We start from the raw sequence: 26,693 nt of genomic DNA on the forward strand, positions 1-26,693 counted from the left end.
TGGGACTCTAGCTCACAATTATCATTACACTCAGACTTTCCAAATTTCCATCTCTGTGAACCACAGGAGCTACTCTAAAGAATCATTCACGTCAGGCCCCTTGCTTTTTCTAGGATGTTTGTGAATTTCCTCCAACCACTGGATCAAGTCCCCTTACTCCACAACCCACTGAATGTCCTTATTACTTCTGAGCCAGCATTTAGCAAGCATGTAATCTGGGTCATATCAGGCCCAGAGTTGGCTTTTTAAAAAACTTGCTATTTCGCAGGAGGTCTGGGGACTAGCATCCATGGCATTACATGAGAGCTGTTTAGAAATGCAGACTCTCTGGTTCTACCTTTCACCTAATGAATCGGAATCTAAATTTTAACAAGATCCCAAAGTGATTCTTGAAAAGCACTGGAACACAGTTTTTCAATTTTGGTTGCACATTAGAATCACCCAGGGAGCTTAAAAGAATTGCCAGGCACCACCTCGGACCAATTCAATCAGAATCTTTGCTTATTTTATTAAATAAAAAAAAGTACTTATTTGGCCATGCTGGGTCTTCGTTGCAGCACCTGGGATCTTCCGTCTTCTTTGTAGCATGTGGGATCTTTTTTTTTTTTTAGTTGCAGCCTAGGTAGCTGTTCCACCTACCATCACCTGTGTGACCTCAAAGCCTCAGTTTCCACATATGCAAAGAGTGGATCACAGTAATAGCTTCATCCTTGGATTGTTATGAGGAGGGAACAGATGATTCATGCTTAATCCAAAGCAAAGGCAGATAGCAGTCACTCAACAAATACTAAATTTGTGCTGTGTTTAAAATTACTATTATGACTATTTCAAGCAAACAAAGTCATGAAGAAATTGTAGAATGTCACCCCTGGGAGGGCCCTTAGAGATGCCCAATTCTAGGAGTTGTCACTGGGTTGAAAGGGAAAATGTTTATGTCTGAAGAAGGCTGGATGAGATGCAGTTAGGAATGGTGTGGTCTGTGCTGAAAAGGAAAGCATTTGCCTGTGACCTATAGTCATTGAAATTCTCTGTTTTGAAATACTCTGTGGGCTTCAAATAGAACACGTCTGTTGGCCAGAAATTCACCCTGTGGACTGCCAGTTGGAGGCCTCTGAGAACCCAACCATATGATTTCAGGTGGAAAAACTTAGGCCAGAATTAAGAATGAGTTGCCCAAGTTTATTTTTATTCTTTTTGGCTACCCTGGGCACACAGGCTTCTCTAGTTGTGGCATGTGGGCTCAGTAGTTGTGGTGAACAGGCTCTGTTGCCCCTCAGCATGTGGGATCTTAGTTCCCCTACCAGGGATCAAAGTCACATCCCTGCATTGGAAGGCAGATTCTTAACCACTACACCACCAGGGAGGTCCCGAGTTGCCCAAGTTTAATGAGGACAGGAATCCCAGTCCTTCAAGGCCTCTAGTACTGCCCAGCCTCATATAAAGGTCCCCTGAAGGAGATGGGGCTGAGAGTCTTAAGCTTGTTGCTCAAATTCCTGAATCATAGATCTAGGGAATCTTCCATAAAGTCTAGTTGAGAAGGATTTTTTTTTAATGGCATTTATCATTTGTCTAAAAACAAAATTTATTTTGATTAATTTATTTATTTTAATCATGACCCCCAAAGAAAAATAAAAGAGAATGCTCGCTAGACATTCTGGCTGTATACTGTCAGACAATCCCTTCATTTATTTAAACAGAACCTGCTTCAGAGGCCCACCGTGGGGAATAAACATAAAGATGTTCGTGAAGTTCTTGCACAGAGAGGAAAGATTAAATGCACTGGAAGTTACTCTGGGCTTTGAGTTGGCAGGAGCTTGCTTAAAATCTGGCCAGCCTGTAAGGTAAACTAAATTTCCAGGAGGAAAATGATGCATTAACAACTGTGGTCACATCACTCACTGACTATTGATTTGTTTGGTATTATTTCTGCAACATCCAATCCAGGGGCAAGACAATAGGGAGGGTCCTGCTTCTGAGAGCTAGCCCCAAAGCACTTGGCTGCAGAAGATGCCTGGCTTCAGCTTTGCCTCCAGATCTGCAGTTTACAGGGACCTATTAATAGGAACAGCCTCAGTTTTCTCTTTCTTGTCCTTTTTCTTTTTTTCTCTGAACCAAAGGTCAGTTGCCTTTGTCTTCTGCTTCTGAGCATTCCAGGAGAGACTCCTGTACTCCTTTCAAGAGAAAAGAAGTAACAGACAAGACAAAGCGAGGCACATTCAGAAGTTGCATTCTGTCTTTAAAAGCAGAAGGTACTAGAGGTGGAAATTATATTTTAAGACAAAAAGTATATCATGAGTTTCTACTGATATCTCTAGCTCAAATAAGGGCTGCAGGTTTTTCTCATAAATCATAAATACCACATTTGTATCTCCTTTCTGATATGCCAAAAATCCAAGTTTAGTGACACCAACATAATTACTCATTTTCTCTATCCCACTATATACATGTTTTAGAACAAGCATACTTACACCACCACCTATAATATGACTACTACTGAAATCAGTTTCAGATTTTGTTTTAACATCTCACTTGGGTGTATATTCAAACTACTGTGTTTTAAAGTCCACTGAAATAAAATCACACTGAAGTTTATTTACTTTTATGCTTGATTTCTAGGGATTAGTTTTTAATATAACTTTATTTTTTAATTAAGTAAAATATTTGACTAAAGTCAAAACTTCCACAAGTATATTCAGACATAAGAATAAATGATGGATTAGAACACCACCATTTCTTGCAACCTCTAATAAATTAATAAATTAGGCAAAGATCTTCAGTGTCACCTAGCATCACAAGAAAAGAAAAAATCATACATTATTAACCTTCTGGTGGAATTTCTTTTGAACTTAAATCTTATTAAACTTCTAGATCTAACCATCACTTAATAGAAAATAGAGGGTGCAGAGAAATGTGTCATCTATGCCACAGGTGTGCAATCAGGAAAATACAGATTATGGGAAATTCTACTAGACAAACAACCAGGTTTCTTATAAAAAAACAAAGATGTGCTCACTTTGGCAGCATATACTAAAATTGGAATGATACAGAGAAGATTAGCATGACCCCTGTGCAAAGATGACATGCAAATTCATGAAGTGTTCCATATTCTTCCTCTAATTAGAAATAAAATAAAATTTAAAATACAGAAGAAAAAGAAAAGGAATTACATGTATGTATATATGTGTCTGTGTGGTGGGGGAACTTACAGAGAAAAGCATGCTTAAGGAATAGCATCAATCAACCAGAATGAATGAGTCTTATTTGAAACCCAATTCAAACAAACCAATAAACATACAAACAAACAAACACTTAAAAGGCAGTTGGGGAAAAGTAGACATTGGATATTTGATGATATTAAGGAATTCTTGTTAATTTTGTCTAGTGTGATAATGATATGGCCATTATGCTTAAAAAAAGTCAATTCTTATCTTTTTGAGATATATTTACAACTGGCTAGAATAATACAATGTCTTGGATACACTTCAAAATAATTTAGGAATGTGGAAAGAGAGCCAGAGTAGGATTAAAAAAATCAACTATATGTTGATAATTGTTGAACTTAGAAGTGGGTACACAGGAGCTTTTTACGCTAGTCTCTATTTTTGAATAAATGTGAAATTTCTGTAGTAAAAAGTTGGTTAAAAGTGACTCACCTCTTTACGTAATAAATGTCCTTAAAGCAGACATTTTAAAAATGAAAAACTAATGTCACAAGTCAATAATGGAAGATAACTACAAAAATAAATTCAGTGAAAACAGAGAAGTATTATCAAATACTAATTGCCCATGCTTCTGAATCTGAAGTCATTTTTTCACTGTTGAAATTAAGTCCTAAGAGATGTGTTCAAGACATTTTCAGAAAATCAGAATATGGAGATTTACTTCTGGAGGTAACCTAATGGCTAGGAAGACAAGTGATAAAAGGAATACTTTCTCACCATATATAACCATGTGCTCTGATGTTATTTAGTACTCCATCTGCCTGGGTATCACCTACAACCTTCTGAGGGGTGGTGCCACCAGGGTTCCAAGGAATCCCACTTTGATAAATAATGATACAATATCATTGGCTTTTAAAACTGGGCAGAATAATGGTAATTCTCTCATTTAATTTCATTGAGTGTATTCCTCCATCATTAACTTCCATTTTTTCCTTCCATTCTTCCATCACTGTGTTCTCTGGTCTTCAGCCTCTTCTTTATGTGTACCAATATGTGGTCTTTCCACACCCTCAACCCTCTTCCCATTCTGAAAGTCAGTTTCCAAATCTGCAAAATTCAGACATGATAGTTCCTTTCTCATAGAGTTGTTGACAAGGATTAAATGAGAAGCTTCTTTTTAATTGAGGTATATAGTTGATTTACAGTATGTTAGTTCTAGTGTACAGCAGAGTGATTCAGATATTTATATTCTCTTTTTCATTCTCTTTAATTTGGTTATTACAAGGTATTGAATATAGTTCCCTGGGCTATACAATCAGTTCAGTTCAGTCTCTCAGTCGTGTCCGACTCTCTGCGACCCCATGAATTGCAGCACGCCAGGCCTCTCTGTCCATCACCAACTCCCGGAGTTTACCCAAACCCATGTTCATCGAGTCGGTGATGCCATCCAACCATCTCATCCTCTGTCGTCCCCTCCTCCTCCCGCCCCCAATCCTACCCAGCATTAGGGTCTTTTCCAATGAGTCAACCCTTCGCATGAGGTGGCCAAAGTATTGGAGCTTCAGCTTCAACATCAGACCTTCCAATGAACACCCAGGATTGATCTCTTTTAGGATGGATTGATTGGATCTCCTTGCAGTCCAAGAAACTCTCAAGAGTCTTCTCCAACACCACAGTTCAAAAGCATCAATTCTGCGGCGCTCAGCTTTCTTCACTGTCCAACTCTCACATCCATACATGACCACTGGAAAAACCATAGTCTTGACTAGACGGACTTTTGTTGGCAAAGTAATGTCTCTGCTTTTAAACATGCTATCTAGGTTGGCCATAACCTTCCTTCCAAGTAGTAAGCGTCTTTTAATTTCATGGCTGCAGTCACCATCAGCAGTGATTCTGGAGCCCAAAAAAGTAAAGTCTGACACTGTTTCCACTGTTTCCCCATCTATTTCCCATGGAGTGATGGCTATACAATAGGACCTTGTTATTTATCCATTTTATATATAGTAGTTTGTATTTGCTATATCCCAAACTCCTAATGTATCCCTCCTCCTCTTTCCCCTTTGGTAACCATAAATTTGTTTCTTATGTCTGTCAGTCTGTTTCTGTTTTGTAAATAAGTTCATTTATATCATATTTTAGATTCTACATATGAGTGATATTGTATGATACTTGTCTTTCTCTTTCTGATTTACTTTCACTTACTGTGATAACATCTCAGTCCATCCATGTTGCTGCAAATGGCATTATTTCATCCTTTTAATGGCTGAGTAGCATTCCATTATATCTGTGTTGTGTGTGTGTGTGTGTGTATACACTATGGATATATATACATACCACATCTTCTTTATCCATTCATCTGTCAATGAACATTTAGGCTCTTGTAAATAGTGCTGCTCTGAACTTGGGATGCATGTAACTCTTCAAATTAGAGTCTTTTCCTGATCTATGCCCAGGAGTAAGATTGCTAGATCATATAACAACTCTACTTTTAATTTTTTGAGGACCCTCCATGATGTTTTCCATAGTTGCAGTACCAATTTAGATTCCTGCCAAGAATGTAGGAGGATTCCCTTTTATCCACACCCTCTCCAGCATTTATTGTTTGTAGACTTTTTGATGATGATCATTTCCTTGTTGGCTCAGTGGTAAAGAACCCACCTGCCAATGCAGGAGACATAGGTTCAGTCCCTGGGTCAGGAAAATCCTCTGGAGAAGGAAATGGTAATCCATCCCAGTATTCTTGCCTGGGAAATCCCATGAACAGAAGGAACCTGGTGGGCTAACTCTGTAGGAATCGCAAAAGAGTCAGATATGACTTAGCGACTAAACAACAACAATAATTCTGACCGGTATGAAGTGGTACCTCATTGTAGTTTTGATTTGCGTATGTCTAATAGTGAAGTTGAGCATCTTTTTTATGTGCCTGTTGGCCATCTGGATGTCTTCTTTGGAGAAACGTCTATCTAAGTCTCTACCCTAAATGAGATAATGTTTATGAAAGGTTTAGCACAAATGGTGACTAGAGCATAAAACATAGTAACACTTATGCAATACATGCAGTTATTATTATCTAAGACAGTCTATTGTCTCATAGACTTGGGGAACTATGCAGTCAGGGGAGGAGGATTCCTGGCTTATTCTGTTAGTCCAGGAGCGTTCGGAGCAGTGTATTTCCAGTCTAGAAGAGAAATGGATAAAAAACAGCGAATGCTGTATTCAAATTAGACATAAGATAGAGCTTTCAAGAAGTGAAGATTAGTAAGCCCAGAGTAGTAGAATCATTTTTTTCTCCCCAAAAGTCTGTATGAAGAAATACAGTATCTTGTAATTTGGATAGTTTAGCATGATCTTTTTTAAGGGCACAAGAACAGATGAATTGGGCTCATTATCATATTTCCAATTATCTAAGTAATTATTTGAATCATTCACTGTTCACTGGACTTTTGGAAATGGGTATAGACTGTCAGGTAGCCTGATGTCCCTTGATGATGGTGGGTAATGATTAGCTGTATTATACTCAGAAAATTTATGGACAAAGAAAGTAAAGGGTTTATCCCAATAACACAGTAGTGTCAGGTAGAGTTTGAACTGCTTTAGGAGCATAGCTATTTTTCCGACCTAGTGATGCTGCCTTTTTAGATCATCAGAGAGAAGGATGTATAAGAATCTCTGTAGTTCTTGCTCTAGAGTGTCTGAGTTTGCAAATCCTAGAATCATTTCTCCCTGATCTCCTATTTTTCTAATGAAAGAGCAATACCATTCAGGTAAAGAAGCACTCTCTAGAAATGGCTAGCAAATTGATTTTAATTGGCATCCCAACTCTAACCAATTAGTGGTGGGATTTGAACCCAGGAAGTCTGGCTGTGAGGCTTGAGAATTTATCATCCAGCACTCCCAGCTTAGAAGACTCAACACCATGTGCTTCTCAGTATGTGACTCCTTTGGTATCTGACAGTTTTCACACTGTGTCACTGTGGGGTACCTGGTATCCCAAGATTCTCCCAGCCCCCAAGCAAAACCAGAGTCTGTATTCTATTGTTTTTCAGTCGCTAAGTTGTGTCCAACTCTTTGTGACCCCACGAATTGCAGCATGCCAGGCTTCCCTGTCCTTCACTATCTTCCAGAGTTTGCTCAAACTCATGTTCATTGAGTCAGTGGTGCCACTGTATTTTGTACAGACTCCCTTTGCTCATATCAAATCACCTGGGGCAAGTCACTTGACCATCCTACATCTCAGCTTCATCACCTTTAAATGGAATAACAGCTCCCCCCCCCGCCCCCACCAACATTACCTGGATGCTATTCGTGTTCAAAAGAGGCAATATTGTACAAATTGGAACTTTATCAACATTCTAAAGAATTAGAACAGGAACGGGCTGGGAAATGTTGATTTTTCTTGTGGGGGCTAGGATCTCATCTACCTCTCCCCTGCAAGTGACTCAATTCAGAGCCCCCATGTCATGACTAAGGATGGTCTCAAATATCTCAGACTACTTAAGGAGCCAGTTCTCAATGGCATTTCAAATGACATCAACTTCGGAGTGGGAAATAGTGCATGAGACTGATCAGTGAGTGGGGAATCTGAGGCAGAAGGGAAAGAAGGGAACATATCTGAGCCTAGCCTCCCCTTTCCTTCACCTCCAAGCTCCCCAGCCCCTACCTCCACCTGCTGGCAGGGCAACCCAGTTTAAGAAGGCAACAAATGCATCTCTAGTTGTTGACCAGAAGGGGTCACTGTAGAGTGAGCAGTGCTCTCAGGCACTGTCACAAGCAGGCAGGCAAATATCCAAATCTAAATGTAGATAAATTTCTGGAAGGATACTCGATTACTTCAGAGTTCACCCTGCCTTCCGCCTACCCTTTCTCTTGTATTCCCCTCCTATTCTCTTTTAAAGAATTTCAGAAGTTCACAATGGTGCCCTGGTCCCTTGGGTCCCTATGGCTATCACTATCAGCAAGAAGCATGAGTTTATTCCCGTCGTGTCCAAGACGCACTGCCAGGAGCTGGAGGCCTTTAAGACTTGGCAAAGCCTCCTTCCAGGAATGTGAGGTCTGGGGGGTGGGAGTAACAACTCTGCTGAGATAAAAGGACTCTAAGGGAGAGATGGGCTAAGGGGGTCCCACATGTCTTTCTTATTGGAAACCCTGGGGGTGAAGGACAGAAATTCTGCCCAGATCCTCTGCCTCTAGGTCTTATTGTGATTCTAAACTTCCACTTTCTGGAATTAGAGGTGGACTGGGAGGGGGTAGAAGATGGAGAGAGAGACAGAAAAGTAGCTATCCCCTTATAATCCTCTGATTTTCCCCTCAGATCCCTCCCCCAAGACCTTTCTTCTTCAAATGGGACTCCTCTCCTGAGACATGCAGTATTAAGAAAAAGTGGCTGCAGCAGAGCTACCCGGGAGTGGATGGGATGGGGCGGGGTGGGGGCACTCTTTCCTTTGGATGAGTTGGGCAGCGGGACGTTGGGCTGACTGGCTGTGAGGCACAAAGAGACATCCCTTAGAGCCACATGCACAGATGTAACGCTGCACCCCTCTGCGGGTGGGGCCGGCTCAGCAGATGGCGAGAGGCCGAATCGGTGACGGATTGTCCATCAAATGGCACTTTCTGGGTGGTGAGGATCTCGCTTGGCACCCAGACTCAAAGAGGAATTCAGAAGACCCACCCCCACCCCCTTGCTGCTGTAGACAGCCCCTCTCAGAAGTGAGGCGGGGTGCGGGTGGGCAGGTTGACTTGGGCGGGTTGATTAAGTTTTTTCTGCCTCCCTCAATAGAGGATCTTCTACAGGACTTGGGAAGGGGTTGGGTAGGGAGGTGGCCCGGCCCAAAGGGCACGCGAGAAAGGGTTGGGGGAAAGTCCGCAAAGGAGGGGGAGACGAGGGAGCTGGAAAGCAAGATCTCACGCCTGGTTCAGTTCGGGTGCCGGGATTGCTTTTCTCAGGGGTCAGCGCTGCAACTCGGTAGCCGCGGGGCCCTAGTGACAAGCTCACGCCCCGCCCTTTCTCCTCCCTAGACCTGCGGGCTTTTGTTATGCAGATGGCGGCAGGAGGCAGAGACAGAGGAGGAGGGAGTGGGTGGGGAGGAGGAGAGGCGGAGAGCGGGGAGGAAAGTGCAGCTCGCGCGACCAGCCTCCTCTTCCAACGTCACATTGTGAGAGAGACAAAACCCGGGCGCGCCGGAGCTCACACGCGCACGCACACACAGACGACCCCGGCGCCTCTTTTCTCTGGCGCTGCCGAGAAAGCCAGTCCTCCCTTCCTTTCCTGTGGCGCGGAGGCTCCGCCAGTCAGAGCGCAGCCCAGAGCCGACCCAGAAAGCGAAGAGAACCGGCGGACAAGCCTTCTTTCTCCCCTGCTGGCCAGGGCTGAGGCGCCCCATCCCCCGCCCTGAACCCCTGTCTTTCGCACCCCACCCTTCTCGGTTTCACACGGACAGGGACCGACCCTGTGTGCCCCCTTTTGGAATCCACGTTTCAGCACTTCGGACAGCGCCCAGGAGCCCCGGGCCCTTTGGGTTGGCTATGGCGAGCGTTCAGCAAGGAGAGAAACAGCTTTTTGAGAAGTTCTGGCGAGGAACCTTTAAAGCCGTGGCCACCCCGCGTCCAGAGAGCATCATTGTCGCCAGTATCACGGCCCGCAAGCCGCTGCCAAGGTAATGACCTCCTGCTTAAGAGGGGAGACCCTGGTAGTCCCTCTTTTCTGGCCTGTGCCCCAAGCCCTGAGGGGTGGATGCAGGCAGCAGGGCCGGGGCGCCTGTCTTTTCCCATCACTACTCTGTATCTCCAGCTGGAACATGGGAACTAATTGCTTGTGTGAGGTGGAAGCTGTTGAGAAGGGACAGAGAGTCTTTAGGGGGAGCAACGCTCAACCAGCTGACCTGGCAGCTGCTGTTTGAGAGGTTTTGCTGTTTTGGGGTGGGTGGTGGTAGTGGGAGATGACTTGACTGAGAAACTTTTCTTGGTATCACAGAGCTCCAAGGACGGGGTGAACAAATGGTGGAATTGAGGCAGTCGGGGGTGTTGTACAAGAAAAGAAGAAGATTGAACGAGCTCAAGTCTTGTTCAGAGACAGCGGCACATTTCTATACTCAGCTCAGAAACTAGGGAGCTCTGAATGTTTTGACAAAAGCCCATATGCTGTTCCCTCAAATACACCCTAAACAGCACCCCCCTCTTTGCCTTTCTGGCTATTGCTGCTGCTGAATTATCTAGTCTCCGGCATCCAAAACCAGGACTCTGGGCTCAAGCGTCAGGGAGGAGCTTCCAAGATTATGAAGATGATCCCAGAAGAGTTTAATCTGTTTTTTCAGAAAGAATCTGATTGCTTTGAACTCAAGCAAAAGAACCAGTCCTTATGTGGTGATAGAGTAGTGTGATGGAGAGAGGATGAGGGAAGAAATGAAAGAAGAGCAGAGAAAGGGTGAAGAAGATGTGGGTGAAACAGAGAGAAGGTTGGGTGCAATGGAAGCATTCCAAGACAGAGAAAACCCAATTCTTTTCATAAATCACTCAGTTTAGAGGAGTTTGGGAATGAAAGGAAGAAGGCTGTGCCCTCTGTCAGGAAAAATCAAGGCTGTATGAAAACTCATCTTTTGCTGGTGTTGGATGAGTGGTTGGGTGGGAGAAAAAGAAAGAAGTGGTCCAGGGAAGACCACTTAGAGGATTTATTAATCCTGACAGGCTTCATTAGGGAGTAGATTGAAAACATGTCTGGGAAAGGGCTTCAGACAGAATGTCTGGTCTGGCACAGTTGCATCTGAACTTTCCAGTGAGTGTATGGTGGAGGACCGACAGGGAGTCATATCTTAAGAATCAAACTCAGACTGAAGAACTTTTCATAGTCTGGTAGGGACCTGGCTCATACAGGTCTTTAGAAAAATGGGTGTCCCATGTTGGGGAAAGGTGGACTAGAAACATGACAGGCCAGCAGGATGTAGCAGGCTGTAAGTGGCAGCAGCAGCAGTGAGTATTTGGGTCTGGGATGAGGGGATATCCTCTGACACAGGCTAGAGAGGGGAAACAATAACACCAAGTACCACCAAAAGCTGATGTTACTCTGCTTAGAAGGAGGTCCTTTGTAGAGAGCTTTGAGATCAGTGGTTTTATCTTCCTGGGTTTCTGCCATCCATTCCACCTTCGGAGTGCACCTACTGTTGGCGAATCAGTGCTGCGTTGGCCGCAGAATATGCCCTTGTAGAAGGGACTAAAGGAAATTTCATTGGAAACTAGAAGTGTGGCAGTTGGTCCCAGAGTCTTCCACATATTTCAGGGGTGTGGGAAGAGGACAGCAGATTCCTGGTGGTATTTTAATTCAGATAAGCATACCTTACGTCCACCTTGCTTGGTACCTTCACCTTTTGTCTGTCAGTCTGTTACTATCATGCCTTTTTTCCTAGTCATACTCTCAATCATATGAATTGCTCACAAGGTTTCCCAACTGTCATGCTTTCTAAGGCTTTGTGCAAATCCTAATTAATTCATATGAAACTCTTACAATAGCCAACCCTCCCCACCCAGGTATCATTTCACTCCTGGTGTCTTTTAATGTCCCTAGTCTCCTACCCCCGGAAAACCCACTCCCGAGGTGAAAGTCTGAGCATTTAGCCCCTGAATTATATCATGCTGAAAGGATCATCGTATTACTTCTGTAACAGGCGTGGCCTTTCTGTAGAATAGATTCCAGTTTTGTAGCTGTTACTCCTGGTTTGGGGTAGAGAGTAAGCAGGGAACATTTGTATTCAAGTCTTCAAGAAGGGCTGGGTTGGAGTTGTCTCTTAACAGGCTGGCCACAAAACCCGAAGCATCCCCATTTCCACCCACACCATCCATATCCAGTGATGGTCAGTTTCTATCTCCTTTATAATGTTCTGTATTTACTTAACGGTAAAAGTACCATGTTTCTAAAGCAGAGTTCTTAGGAAGGAAAGGGACAGAGGCACAGGCATAGCATTATCTGGGCCCCAGCAGCTTCCTCCACAGGCAGTCTGGGGACTTTATCTCATCAGAAATGTTGTCTCCTTTCATGAATGAGGCCCAGCTCACAGTCAGCAGATCTGCCAAAAGAGCTAGGGAAGGGGGAGGATGAACCACCAGCCAGTCCTGTTTGTTACACACTTAATATTTGTTTATGGATGAGGGCTACCCCCTGAATGAACTTCCCCAGGATATTTTAAGTCTATTTCTGAAGATAATTTAGTACCAGGGTAGAAGCTTACATTCAATTCATTGATTTCATAGCAATATGCATATATCATACAACCTTTCTCCAAGCAAAGCATCCCCTGGTCCCCCTCCCTCTCCCCTTCTGTGAGGCATACTTGATGAGGCAATATCTTTATAATGTATCAAGTTTCAAGCAGATGTCTGACTCAAATGTCAACAGCATAACAGAGTGGGAGACAGTATATCACAGTGGTTAAGAGCTCAGAACCGAGCTTCACAGGAACCTGGATTCCTTGGTTCTGCCATTTAGCCAAGTGCCTTAGGCAAGTGGCTCTACCTAGTTGAGCCTATTTTGTCAGCTTGAAAATAGAAATAACGATAGTAGCCATCTCAGGCAGTGAGTTAGGAGAATTGAGTCAGGTGAAGCACTTCCCACAGCGTGAGGGACATAGTGATTGTTTAATACACATTGATTGTGTTTTTCCTGTCTACCCATTTCTCCCCCTAATAATGCTGACCATAAAACTGTGAGTTTTCAACTCCTAACAGTCAACTGCATTGAGATGGAGTGGGTAGGATGAGAGCAGTCCAATATTTTCCTCCCTAAGTTCCCCTGTTTCCTTCCCTGGGGGAAGGTTGGGCTTCCCAGGTGGCGCTAGTGGTAAAGAATCAGCCTGCCAATGCAGTAGATGTAAGAGCTGTGGGTGTGATCCCTGGGTCAACCCACTCCAGTGCTCTTGCCTGGAGAATCCCATGGACAGAGAAGTCTGGTGACCTCAGTCCATAGTGTTGCAAAGAGTCGGACACGACTGAAGCGACTTCGCACTCGGGGGAAGGTTAGCTGCTTTCTGATCCAACGCTTTCAGCTGAGGGCAATTGGAGGGTTGGTGAAGAACTGTATGAATTCAGAATTGATTGGTACAATATCCTTATGGATTATCCTTTCAGATTGTATAGGGATGACCAAGCACTGGCAGTCTAGCCAAGCTTCTAACTCCTTGAAAAACATAGTTTTAATCCCCTAGTCCATCAAATCTAGAGTGACTATATAATTTGTAGTTCATATCAAAGGTAAAAAGGGTCACCTGTGAATGGTTATTCCAGAATGGAAGCTGTAACAGGGGCTATCCCAGGCAAACCTCACCACCTACCAGCTGGAAGAGAACCAGCATGAATCAACAAGGTGCTTGGGGTGTATGAGACTGCCTCTTTTGACCCTACCAAAGAAGTATAGTCATTTTCCTGGCACTAATTAATTCTCTTTTTAAATTGCTTAGCCCAGAAAAGTTTGTACCAAGAAGTTTAGGCTGAAAGTGGGAAATCTAGTGTTGCAGGCCAACTCAAACTGTAATAATAATCATATCAATGAAGAGTAGTTGAAGACAATAAATATGTAACTGTTGTCTGTAATTAGCATATCAATTGTTCGTAGATACAGGAGTGTTTGTAAAGGGCTACAGAGGTGACCCCCGCCTTAAAGTAAGCATTCCCTTTACTATTTTTTTGGCAAGCTATTAATTTTCTTCAAAAATCCTTTCCATGCAGAATAGTCCAGAAGCAGACTTCAGCCCAGTTCCTGTCTAAAGGATCATAAATTCCAAACTATCAGAGATTTTACTGCATAAAGGGAAAGATGGCCAAATTGTTAGGCAGGGAAAATGCCTTTGAATCATTTAATTCAAGACTCCCCTTCATGCCAGGAGATCAGTTAGCAGGTTTGTGCTGACTCTGTCTTTGGGAGCAGAGTAAGGGGCTGATGGGAGGCAATTTCCTGTGGTTAAGAGCCAATAGACAAAGGTCAGGGAAAATGTTTGTCCGGTGATGAATGAACGTTTTCTCTGCAAAGGGAGTGTTACTGTTTGGGTCAAACCTTTCTCCTTCTGAAAGGTGAAAGTTGGTGAATGGTGTACAGGGTCAGTGAGGGGATCATTCCTGACACTGCCATATTCACTTGGCAACCGTGCTGTCTTAGAGACCCGGGCTGTGGTAAATGTTCAATGAAACTTACATGCATTAATTGAATGAGTACACTTGGCCCAAACCTAGCATCAGATTAGCCCTCTCCCAGCCCCAACCCCATCCTCACAGGTTGAGGACGCTGATCAGTGCAACCTGGAAGACTGGGAGACACACACACACACATACACACACACACACACACACACACCACACACACACACACACACACACACACCCCACACACACACACCACACACACACACACACACACACACCCCACACACACACACACACTGCAAATAGATTTGATTCTGGCAACCCCCTCCAGTATTCTTGCCTGGAGAATCCCCATGGACAGAGGAGCCTGGCAGTCTACAGTCCATGGGGTTGCAAACAGTCAGACATGACTGAGCGACTAAGCACAGCACAGCACAGCACAGTGTCAGAATGAAGCTCTCTAAATATAGAGATCTGTGTGGTTGGGTGAGTGGCCATGTAGGCGGGTCCATGAACTTAATCCCACCTGGAAGTGCTTTCCAAACCTGTATGAGTCCCTGTTAACTCCATGCCACCGTAGAGGGGGGACATCTCTTCCATCCTATAGATGAGGGTGAAAGTCTGGGTTAGGTGCCTTCTGCTCCATGGGCACCTTAGTCATCCTGCAGGGGCACCACACATTTTTGAAATTATCCTTTCTTTCAGAGTGGCTGAATTTACCTTCCTGTGAGGTGGAAGAGTTCGCAGGGGCTTAACAAAACCTGAGTTCAATGCTTACTTATTACTAAGACTTTCTCTGAGGTGTGAGAATATTTCTGGGGTGGAAGAGGTAGGGCAATGAAGAGCCTGGGCTCTGAAGTCAGATGGACCCGGTCTGACATCCTGCAAGGCTACTTCCTAGCTTTGGAATCTGTTAGTCACTCTACCTCTCCATGCGTCAGTTTCCCCATCGATAAAATCCCCATCGATAAAACACTCATTTCACGGGGTTGTGGTGAGATCTTTCTCACTACAGTAGCCTAAAAGAGCCAGTGGAGATTTGTACAGAGCTGTTTTAAAAATCCAACAGGCCCCCAAGGCAAACTAATTAAAAGAATTGTTTCCTTTTACGGTTTGCAGACACTTACTGGCTCCAGTGGCTTTTGGCAAGCACCCGGACCTTCTCAATCTCAGTTTCCTCATCCATACAATGGGGCTAATAATAGCAGACACCTCCAAGAGCTGCTGGGAGGACTGAATGAACTAATTTATGGAAAGCTGCTGTTTGGCACGCAGTGAGGGCTCCATCAATGTTAGCTCTTACTATTAATAATAAATGATTGTTATTATTATTTTCCTCCCCATCGGGGAGGAAAAGATGAATGAAATGCAGTCTTTTCATTTGAGGGCCTTGGAATTTAGCAGAATTGGGAGACATAAGCATAAGTGTGTGTGAGTGAGGCAGTCTTAGCACTATAATGTAGATAGGAATAAAGAAAGGGGGATGTGGAAAGTCAGAGAAAGATCCTCAGTGAAGCTTGGAATCCATTGCTTATCATCATACAGTAATCGTTAGTTATCTTAGCTGTGAAATGGGAATGATTCTTTTATTTCATCAGTATTACCTACAAATGCAAGGAATGATCAGAATGAATAAGGCCTTTATCCCTTGTAGAGTATCAAGAAAGAGCTTTTCTTTTCCCAGAACCTTTTTATGGGGCTAAACTATCAGGTGGGAGGAGTCGGGGGGCATTTTTTGTGGGGATCTTAGTCAGTGTTAATGAAGGGGCCCTGTAGGAAGGAACTGCCCTTAAAATCTCCCAACTCCCCTGTCAGTGGCTCAAGGATACAGTCTCGGGCTTGGACCATTAGGTTTCTTGTCCTTCATGGTCCAGTTCTGGCTAAAATGAAATCCAGTCTGCATTCCTCAAGCAGCCACCCATGGTGGGGAGATAAGAGTGAGTCCGTACATGTCAAAGAGAAAATAAACCAATGGGGAATGAATGCACAAAGTGGAAGAAGCTGCATGTGACTAAAAACCAAAGCGATACTTTCATTCATTCATGCAGCCGATTTCTTGAGCTCCTTGTCAGTACAGCAGTGAACAGCATGAAGCCCCCTGCTCTCGTGGGGGAGAAAAGTAATAAAGAAAGAAAGAAATAATATAAGGTCAAGTGGTAGTAAGTGCTTGAAAGAAGAATAAAGCAGAGCAAAGGGCTAAAGGGTGAGGGAGGATATGGCATTATTGGATGGGAGTGGGCCAGGGACCTGGAGAAGGGAAGGAGTCAGCCATGAGGATTATCGGGGGAAAGTGCTTGTGGGAACAGAAGATACAAAGACCCTGAGGTGGAGCAGTTTGATATATTTGAGGAATAACAAGAAAGTTGATGTGGGCAGAGCAGAGTAAGTGTGGAGCAGACTGACAGGAGATGACTCCCTAGACATAGGCAGGAAACAGATCAAGCCTTGTAAGACATTTAAGGACTTATCAGGTCCTCAGCGCCTAGGCTAGGAGGATGGAGGGGGGTCCCAGGGGCAGTCAGGGACCCGGGTCTGATCTGCTTCTCTCAGCTTCTCTCTCCCGACTCTAATGCAGCCAGGGATGGCTTTGAACAGCAGAGTCAGCTTAGCTGGGCCCCTCCATGCATTATAGACAAGCATGAAATTTACAATCTCTCTGATTGTGATCAATCAGATCAGGAAATTGAAAAAGACACTGTTTAGACTTCCAAACAGCAGTGGCAAATCTTGTTCCCATGATGGTGAGGGTTTGGTGTATCTCTCATATCCATGCATGCAAATCTAGACTATTACTCTCACCTTGCAGCCCCCCAGTCTTCCTTCACTGCACACCCTTGAAGCTACAGCCTATGCGTGCGTGCTCTCTCTCTCGATCTCTTTCCCTTCCTCCATCTCCATTGGAGATTTTGCTGAGGGAGCTCCCATATGCCACCAGCCTGTATGTAGAGCTCCGTGAAATAAAACACAGAATTAAGATGTCATAGAGACAAAGCCAAACCAAATACAGGAACAATGCCGAACCCTAAAACAGTCATTAAGTAATTCACATCTACACGTGTCTGTTCAAAACAAATATTAAGATCCTCTGGACTCAAATGTCTCTCATCAGGAGAATCCCCTAGTTGACAGATTACCTGGGCTTACATCTTGTTGACAGGTTCGCTGAGCAGAAACACCAACGGATCACTGTACTCTAGCTTCATTAAAAGTTAAGCTTAGGCAAGTGAGCTGGAATTTTACAATTTACCACTCCTACAGGAAGAGAGGTGCCATCTGGGCCTGACATATGGGTATTCATGATATGTATGTGCATTCTCTCATGGTGGGAATGTGTGTGCCAAGCTCCTTATGTTATTATGTGCCTAGCCCTGTGCTAAGCACGTTTCATCTGTCATCTGATTCCATCCTCACAGTAACTTAAAGAGAGAGGTATTTTTAAAACCCATTTCTACAGATGAGGAAACTGAGGCTCAGAGAGTAGAAGTGACTTGCTCATGGGTATGTGGATGGTAAGTGTCATAATTGGGATAAAAGCCCAGAGCCCTTAACTGATACATTTATACTTAAGTGTCCTAGGTGGCTAAGTGGTAAAGAGTCTGCCTGCCAATGCAGGAGGCATGAGAGACTTCGATTCGATACCTGGTTCAGGAAGATCCCCTAGTAGGAAGCTGTAACCCACTCCAGTATTCTTGCCTGGAAAATTCCATGGACAGAAGAGCCTGGTGAGCTACAGTCCATGGGGTTGCAAAGAGTTGGACATGACTGAGCACACACACACACACACACACACACACACTTTGCACACACACACACACACACACACACACACACACACACTTTGCAGAAGAGGAAAACTGAGACCAGAGAGGTGAAGTGTGTCTTGTCCAAGGTCATAGTTTACAAGTATGAAACCAGGATCTTAACTCAGGTCTGCCCGATGGCAGCTATGTTCTTCTCTGCCTGCAGCACATCCTGTCACTGTAGTTCAGATAAGGTCATGGGTGTTTTTGTTTTGTTTTAATCATCTTATTTTATGTCCAATCAGCTTAGGTAATTGCCATTGTTGTTCTCCCATCTCACACCACTGTCAGTAACTCTGTCTTCCTCTATCCTTACCCTCTTTATCCATCTTCATATTGAGCTAGAGGAACCTCTATGAAAAGTAAGTCAAACTCCCTATCCTCATCTAAAGCCCTCCATTACTGTCCCTTGCTTGGTAGAACTTTAGGCCCTTGGTAACTCCCAGCCATGGTACCACTCCTGCCCACCTCCCCCAAGATCATTTCTAAAATTCTCCTTCTGCATTATTAACAATAGCTAGGACACGGAAACAACCTAGATGTCCATCGACAGATGAATGAATAAATAAGCTGTGAGATATATATAGATATATATAATGGTATATTACTCAGTCATAAAAAGGAATGCATTTGAGTCAGTTCTAATGAGGTGGATATACCTAGAGACTATTATACAAAGTGAAGTAAGTCAGAAAGAGAAAACAAATATCATATATTAACGCATATATATGGAATCTATAAAGATGTTACTGATGAACCTATTTGCAGGACAGCAGCGGAGACACAGACATAGACAACAGACTTGTGGACACAGCAGGGAAAGGACAGGGTGGGATGAATTGAGAGCAGAGCAACTTTCTTCTAACAGACTGAAGAGGATGGGGACTGTGTCAACTTGTTCATTGGTTTATCTCTTTCACTTGATACATAGCAGGGGCTCAAACAAATGTTAATTAATTGCATGAATTGTAACTTTCTCCCCAGCAAACCATTTTCACATCTAATAGTGTGAACCGTATAGAATTTCCAATATTCAAAAACAACAGTGTTTCCTTTGATTCTTAGAAGAACCCTTTGAATTACTGAGGGTAGAGGCCATGTCTGTCTCATTCATTGCTCTATCTCAGCATCTAGAACAGTGGCCCATGGTTGGGGGATCTTTAAATGTTTGTTGAGTGAGTAGTGAAGGGTATGCAAATATAAGAGCATGGTACAGGTAAGGAAACTCAGAGACCTACACTTGTACATCATCAGAATTTTAGAGCTAAAGGGATTTTAGAGATCATCCAGTCTCCTCATTTTACATGTGGAGGATGAAGGGATATGTTTTATAGTATTTATAATTATTGGAACAACTGTACAGGTATAATTTATAAATAAATATACTTATATGAGGGTTTCATTCTCAAAAATTTCTTACTGAGAGAGATAAAAGATCAAAAGATCTCTGGGACCCGCTCATGTAATTCAGTTCTTCATTTTGCAGATGGGGAAACTGAGACCCACAAAAGGGGAAAGATTTACCCGAAGCCTTTACATAGTCTGAATCAGCCCGGGTGAGCTCTGGGTTGGTTCAGTGAAGTGCTGCTTGACAGCATTATGTCACGGTTTGTGTGTTAGCTTCCCTGCTGTGATCAGGCCATCAGACATCACTCTCTCTTTCCCCTGCCTCTCACTGTGAGAAGTGGCATCCTGCCCCATGAAGTCCTCTTGTGGCATATGCTGCCCGAAGCCTGGTCTGGGGATCCTGAAGAGTTGTCCATCTGTACTCAGCCTGTGTCTCACAGAGCAGGTGAACAACTCTGGCTGTTCCCGGGATCATATTTCAGAGCTTTCAGCTAGTAAGAAGGCTTTTCTTTGGCCAGCCTCCCTTTGAAGGCCAGATGGCAGGTGATTCTGGGGCCCAGCCCACTCCCATAGAGGGTAGGTAGGCTCAGGGCAGCTCTTTACATGTGGACAGTTGTTGCTACAGGAAGCCATCACGACAGAAGCATATCCTAGTGATCAACTCCTGGTAAGTCAGTGTCAGTTCACTGTGGCGTTTAGTCTGCAGTCAAGCTGGGAGGGCCATAGGGGACATTTGAGGAACTTGAATGCAGCCTCTTTATTTTATAAATGGGGAGACAGGGGCACAGAGAGTGTGCAGGGCACTTTGTGGAGCATCAGAATGTTAATACGAGAGGTACAGCTGACACATGGGTCACCCGACACCTAGTTCTAAGATGCCACACCGCTCAGAGTTCCTTGGAGAAGAAGGCAGAAAAATTAATTTATTCCCGTTTTACAAATGGGACAATTGAGGCTCAGAGACAGGAAATGACTTACCTTAAAGTAACATCATGAAATAATGACACATTATTATTGTGGTGGTAGTGGTAGTGGTGGTTTAACTATTACTGTTGGTCTTATTTGAGTCTCACAACAGTTAAGAGACTGTTTTATGTCCATTGTGCAGTAGAAGAAACTGAGGCTCAAGGCCTTGTAAAGACCCAGAATAAATGCCAGGTCTCTTGATTCCAGGTTCAGTGTCCCCATCCCACTGCAGACAAAAAGTGTAATCCAAGAAACTTTTGCCCTGAGCATGGATCCACTAGGCAAGAGGAGGACAGGCATGACCACCTCTGGTCATTGACCAGGCTGCATTGCCAGTGTCACCCCCTTAAAGCCCCCTTCTTTCTCTATACTGAGTGTACCAGCCTCAAGCCCTTTTCAGCTGCCCCAGTGTATGCCTTTTGCTGAGTGGAGACATTCCCTTAGAGTGACATCCCTTTTAATGGCCAAGGAGGGAGGGAGAGTTTGGAGTAGGACCCCAAAAGTGCACAGGGGGGCTCAGAGCTCAGGAGCCTTAGGAGGAAACTTACCTCATCATTGCAGGGGCCCAGTAGAGGGAAACCAGCCTCCAAACTTCAGTGAACGAAGCATAAGCCTAGAAACCTTCCTTCTTCCACAGGAAAGGTTATGTATGATCCCTCCCCCCAAGAAAAGACATGTCACCACTATGAGAGACTATAGTGTCACCACTATAAAAGACACTTAGGAGTCTTTTCATCCCACACTCTCTAACTTCATTTTATGTAAGGAATCCAACCCAGAGGAGTTAAGTAACTTGCCTAAAGCCTCACAAGCAATTAGTGCCATAAACAATGGGTTCATCACAGAGCATCAGTGGGTTCTAGGGAATAGGAAAAGAATGAATATGATCGCCAAATAGGAAAAGAATGAATATGATCGCCATCCGCTGCCTGTACCCATCCACATCCCAAAACACTGGCTGGACCTACAGTGTCTATGGCCCTTTAGTAAATCAACTCAGACTAACCCCACTGGTGGTTTGAATGCAGGAACTGCAGACTGTGGTCTAAGTACTCCTAGATGTTTTGATGTTTTCCAATTTGTGGCTTGGGTGAGATGCCATCAAAGCCATCTGATGTTTGCTATCCCCACTCTGGTCCACAAGTCCCTGTTTCCTTCCGTCTCTTTGGAAAGTTGTCCTGCTCAGCATGCTTCTCCACCCATCCTGCTCATCCAACCCTAAGGAAGGCATCAACCCCCATTCCATTTGCCAAGAAAACGCTGCTGTGACACATGTCAAGGGAGAGGTGTTACACAGTTGGATGAGTTCTGGCTCTGTAGTTAATAAGCTTCAGTTTGAATTCTATCCCACCATCTATTGGCTGTGTGATTTTGAGCAAGTCACGTCACTACTCTGAGTCTCAGTGCTCTCATCTGTATCATGGTGATGAAAATCTCTAACTTGAATAATTGTTGGTTCCTGGTTTGACTATTTGGAATGGTTTCCATAGGACATTAAGGCTTATTTTCAACAGAGAATCATTTTGGTAGAGGAAAAGTACCAAAAGACAATGTGATTATTCTCCTAAATCTCAGAGCTCACGGGTTCCTATTATACAGATGGAGAAAGTAAGACTCAGAAAGGAAAAGGTACTTGCTTGCCCAAAATCAAACAGTGAATCAGAACTGAGGTCCCTTCACTCCCAGGATTCACTCCTCTGCCTCACTGAGCTCATGAATGTCAGTGTTTCAACTCTTCATCTGTCAAAGTTTTAACTCCTAACCATAGTTTCTGAGTACTTACTATATGCAAAATGCTTTATCTGCAGTATATCACTTAATCCACTGAACTATAAGGCAGTTGGATATTATGACAATTTCCGTTTTGTAGATGGGAAAGTTAAGGAACAGAAGGTAAGTAACTTGTCTAAGCTCACATAGCTAAATGATGTCAGAAGTGCCGTTTGAATCCTGTGCTGGCAACTCTTACTAGCTCTGGTTGGCAATACCAATCTGCCAATCTCCTGGTATAGGAAGGAAAGGTCAAAAAAATTAGGGGCACCATATGGATACAAGGAAGTTCTTGACAAGCTGTTTACATTGTTCCATCCTAGTGCCACAGTGATGCATGAGAGAGAACATAGCTCAAGATGTATGTCCACTTGTACTGCCCAATTTTATTTTGGGGTGAGCAAACTCAATGAAGGAGTTTGATGCTACATTAATGAAGCAGATTTCCTGGAAGCAAGTTTCCCTAGGGAAGAGAGGGACATAAACAAGGAGAATAAGTTTTTCTTGAATGAGAAATTTGGGGCTTCTAATTGTAATAACTACCCCAAGCTGACCTGTTTAGGTGCTTCCATTATGCAATCATGGTCATTCTTCCCTTATGCAATCATGGGATAGAATTCAAACTGAAGCTTATTAACTACAGAGCCAGAACTCATCCAACTGTGTAACACGTCTCCCTTGACATGTGTCACAGCAGCGTTTTCTTGGCAAATGGAAGCATACTTTATGCTTGTTGTGAACTTGACTGACACACCCACCTATCCATCCATTAACTCATCATCTATTCCTCTATCCATTTATTTATCCATCCACTACCTAGTCATCCATCCATCCATCCATCTACCCATCTACCCTGCACTCATCCATTGATCGAGGAGCCATTAGTTTATTCATAATTTCATCCACCCATTTATGTATTCTCCAGCTATTTGTTCCTTCATCCTTTCTCTAACTATTTTCTTCTCCAACCCATCCATTCATTCAATCAACCAACCAACCAATATTTATTGAGCACCTACTTTGTGCCTTCTTCACCATTTCCCTGTATTTATGATAAAGTAAGTTTTATTAATTTCATTTAACAGATGATAAGGAATAGCATCTTAAATAATTTATGTTTCAATACCTTACAGGCATAAATCCTGGTTGAACTTGTTCTCCCAATCTTAGTTCTCTTTTAAGACACCTGAAACATTGTGGCCCCAAGGAATTTAGACAACTTAGATTTGTTTTTCTCTGAGGTCTTTTGCTATTGAGATTTAAATGATTGTACTTATTCATTTTTATCAGAAACAAAGAATCACAATTGCTATAATCCTTTTTTAAAACTTGTGCAAAGGGATTTCACATCTAAAATCCCTTCTGATTATCCATTCATACCTTCACCCAGGACTGAGTTTCTACCATATGTAAAGCATAGTAATAGATAAAGATTACTCTCAAGTTGCTTACATTCTATTAGAAGAGACATGTCTATAAATAACTAGCAATTAGCAGGGCAGGAGTTAAGTTTGTCAAAAAGAGAGTTGAAGTCTGAACAGGTAAAGCAGCTGGGCAAAGGTTAACAAGTTAATAGTAATGCCATGCAATTTTAGGTGTTTCCTGTTGATAAACTAGGGCTTCCCTGGTGACTCAGTGATAAAGAATCTGCCTGCCAATGGCGGATATGCAGATCTCCTGGAGAAGGGAATGGCAACCCACTCCAGTATTCTTGCTGGGAAATCCCATGGACAGAGGAGCCTGGCAGGCTACAGTCCATGGGGTTGCAAAACTTAGTGACTAAACAACAACAGCAATTAATAAACTAAGTTCTGTGCTGGGCCACTTGTAAGTAACACTTCACTGTATTCATACCCCAGTCCTATGCAGTAGATACCACTGTCCCCATTTTGGATGGTGGAAGTAAGGCTCAGAGGCTTTAAGCAACTTTGCCAAAGTTACCACCTTATAAGGGTCAGAGTTAGGATTATAACCCCTATACATGTTGCCACAGTCTTCTCTCTTACCCAACACTTTCTTCCCCAGAGGCAAGATATGGGGAATGTTACTAGTGAGGCCTAGCTGTTCTCCTGCTTTCAAATTTCTAGATGATCACTACAGTGGAAGCTTACCCAAAGACTGAGCTCAAGCACAGGGAGAAGGGACTGCCCAGCAGTGAGGCTGACCTCATGGGGCTGGGTGAAGGGTTGCCTTGGGGTAGTGATGGTCCTTTTTCACACTGGGCAATTACTCAGAAGGAGAGTCAGGCAGCGGGAAGTGCCTTTCATGCCAGAAGTGCTCTTCCCAGCAAGAGGATTATTGAACCAGCCATGAAGAGGAATAACCTTTCAAGACAAGGAGACAAGAGATATTGGTAGTTAACCATGTTTTCTTGCCTATAACTAAACCCGAAGATGGCAATTCAGAGGCCCACAAGCTGAATCATTGGTATTGAGGAAAGGCAGCGGAGAATAGATACTGTTAAGCACAAGGTTAAGCACAATAGATCCTTAGTAAGCCCATTTCCTTGCACTAAACTTGTAGGGTGATTAAAAACAGCCTTATATTGTGAGAACACAGGTCCAGACAGGTTCTTTTGCTTGCTCAAGGTTGCCCAGCTTGACCGTCAATTCACGCACATACCACGGAGACACCCATCATTTCTGCTTATGTGGCACCTTTTTGATCTTGCAGGTCTCTCCCTCTTGCAGGTCTCCCCTCCCCTCTTTTCTCCTCTCCTCATCTCTCCTCTCCCCAGCAGAGACAATCTCTTTCTGCTCTGGAGAAATCTTTTTTCTTTTGTGTTTCTTCAGGACTTTCTCCTAAGTCCATAAATCTCCTTCCTTAAAGGCTTTGACTTTTCTAAAAAGCAAAAGCTAAAAACACTCTCATATTCTTCCTTTTTTCAACCCTGCCACATGCCTTCCCTGAGGCAAGGAGGGTAGAACCCATGATTTGCTTAAACGGTTAAAAAGGAAAGAGGAAAATGCCGGGAGGGAAAAACACATAGAGCAGTATCTCAAAATAGTGTCCAATTTTCATGCAGTATTTTCTGTAAGCCCCCCTTAAGCTTTTGAGATGGGTGCTATTAAATCGCCTCCAGTTAACAGATGGGGAAGCCCAGGTTCAGAAAGATCATGTGATTTCTCCAAGGTAACACAGGGAGGAAGTTGATCCAAGATTCAAACACAAACTTGTAAGGGCCCAGTAGTCAAGATTTTAACCACTATGTTCTACTACCTGTGAGAAAAATAATATCAAAATTGTCCAAAGATGAGAATTGACTTGCCCAAGATCATGCAACAAGTCAGCAGAATGGGAGCCAGTTTTGCTGATCAGAGGCCTACCAGTCAATACATATATATAATGGGCAACACTGGCAGGCATCTGGGCCTATGCTCATGCAGTTCAGTCTCTAAGGAGGTTATACTCAACACCCAAGAATAAAGTTGAGAGTAAAGAGCTGTTCATTAGAGAGTCAGCCAAACTACGGACCTATACAACTGAGTGAGTAAGGGCAGGATGGCAAAGTTCCATAGAGAGTGTCAAGAGCTTCAGTCAATTAGTAGTATTTACCTGAATTACTGTGTTGAGATGGGCATATGGGGCTACATCTGAGATGAATAAAAAAGAGTGCTTTGATCCATTAGTGATGTCTGTCATTGGTGCAAGAAAGGAAAGTGGCAGTATGCATGCTATATATTTATCTTTCCTAGGAAGGGAATGCTACAGCTTTGGGAAGATCAGATCAACTATTGACACTGACCACAGAACACTTTGGTGCCATGCTTTTTCCATTCATTGTTTCAATTAATGTTCATCATAAAACACCCCTCCCCCTATTATACAGATAAGAAAGCAGAACCTCACAAAGGGAAAGTCACTTGTCCAAGGCTAAAGAAGCTAGACAGTGGCTAACCAGATCTGATAACTACTGTTACATACATAAATCACTGGGTTGATTAATAGAAATGTCAATAGAAGAGCAATCCTGGAACCGGTTAATTAGTGTGTGAATGTATATGTTTGGCCAGAGGGCTTTGTCTTGTTTATCAGTCACTAGCACAGGACCCAGGACAAAACTGGTCCATATTTACTTAGAACTATGAATAGGCATTGTATTATATACCCCAGGAGGGGTAGTTTAGAGAGTAAAGAGATTTCGCTGTGCTTGTCATGGGAAAGTATCTAGTTCAGTGCTTGGCACAAGCTAGGACTACAGTAAATATTTGTTGAATCAACAAGTGCTAGAGGAGTTGGCTACTGGGTGGGATTCAGAAGACAAAACAATCTTGGTGAAGACAGGATTCAAGAGCCAGCCTGCCCACTCCTGATCCTCAAGATGCCATGTTAAGCGGACACATGTCATGATCTCCTCAGGCAAGTCAAGGAGCTGAAGGAGGAGAAGGGGATGTCCTGTACCCAGGGAGTTATTTCTGGCTTTTTGTTCTGCCAGCAGGATGTTAGGAGGCTGCAGGAGCCAGATCTGCTGTTGGGGGCTCTGGAATTCAGAGCCAGGGCAATGGATGCCAGCTTCATCTTGCCTGGAGCA

The 26,693-nt window shown here is 43.5% G+C and overlaps 1 protein-coding gene, 1 long non-coding RNA gene and 1 other non-coding gene across 16 annotated transcripts in view; all 3 read left to right on the plus strand.

The window, feature by feature from the left end:
- Positions 1-26,693, plus strand: part of SRRM4 (serine/arginine repetitive matrix 4) — a 310,788-nt gene that overhangs the window by 136,950 nt on the left and 147,145 nt on the right. For 8 of the 14 annotated variants that reach the window (XR_014068468.1, XM_081539753.1, XM_081539755.1 and 5 more), the window contains one exon: positions 9,640-9,814. Coding sequence is in view for 13 of the 14 variants with exons in the window: in XM_081539749.1 (XP_081395875.1) it covers positions 9,640-9,814 (175 nt within the window). In the remaining variant the exon portion in view is untranslated. Of the gene's footprint in view, positions 1-1,697; positions 1,842-7,539; positions 7,730-8,761; positions 8,779-9,639; positions 9,815-26,693 lie in introns of those variants that run through there. The other 6 variants (XM_081539761.1, XM_081539762.1, XM_081539759.1 and 3 more) reach the window with 3 other exon arrangements.
- On the plus strand, positions 3,008-3,110 carry LOC145528014 (U6 spliceosomal RNA). Its single transcript, XR_014070094.1, has one exon. It is a non-coding gene; the product is annotated as a U6 spliceosomal RNA (small nuclear RNA).
- On the plus strand, positions 10,192-15,646 carry LOC145525878 (uncharacterized). The gene is made up of 3 exons (XR_014068477.1): positions 10,192-13,159; positions 13,869-14,038; positions 15,399-15,646. It is a non-coding gene; the product is annotated as an uncharacterized LOC145525878 (long non-coding RNA).

The sequence above is a fragment of the Giraffa tippelskirchi genome, chromosome 11 (genome assembly GCF_054371585.1).
Source record: "Giraffa tippelskirchi isolate mGirTip1 chromosome 11, T2T-mGirTip1v1.2.pri, whole genome shotgun sequence".
NCBI classification, from domain to species: domain Eukaryota; kingdom Metazoa; phylum Chordata; class Mammalia; order Artiodactyla; family Giraffidae; genus Giraffa; species Giraffa tippelskirchi.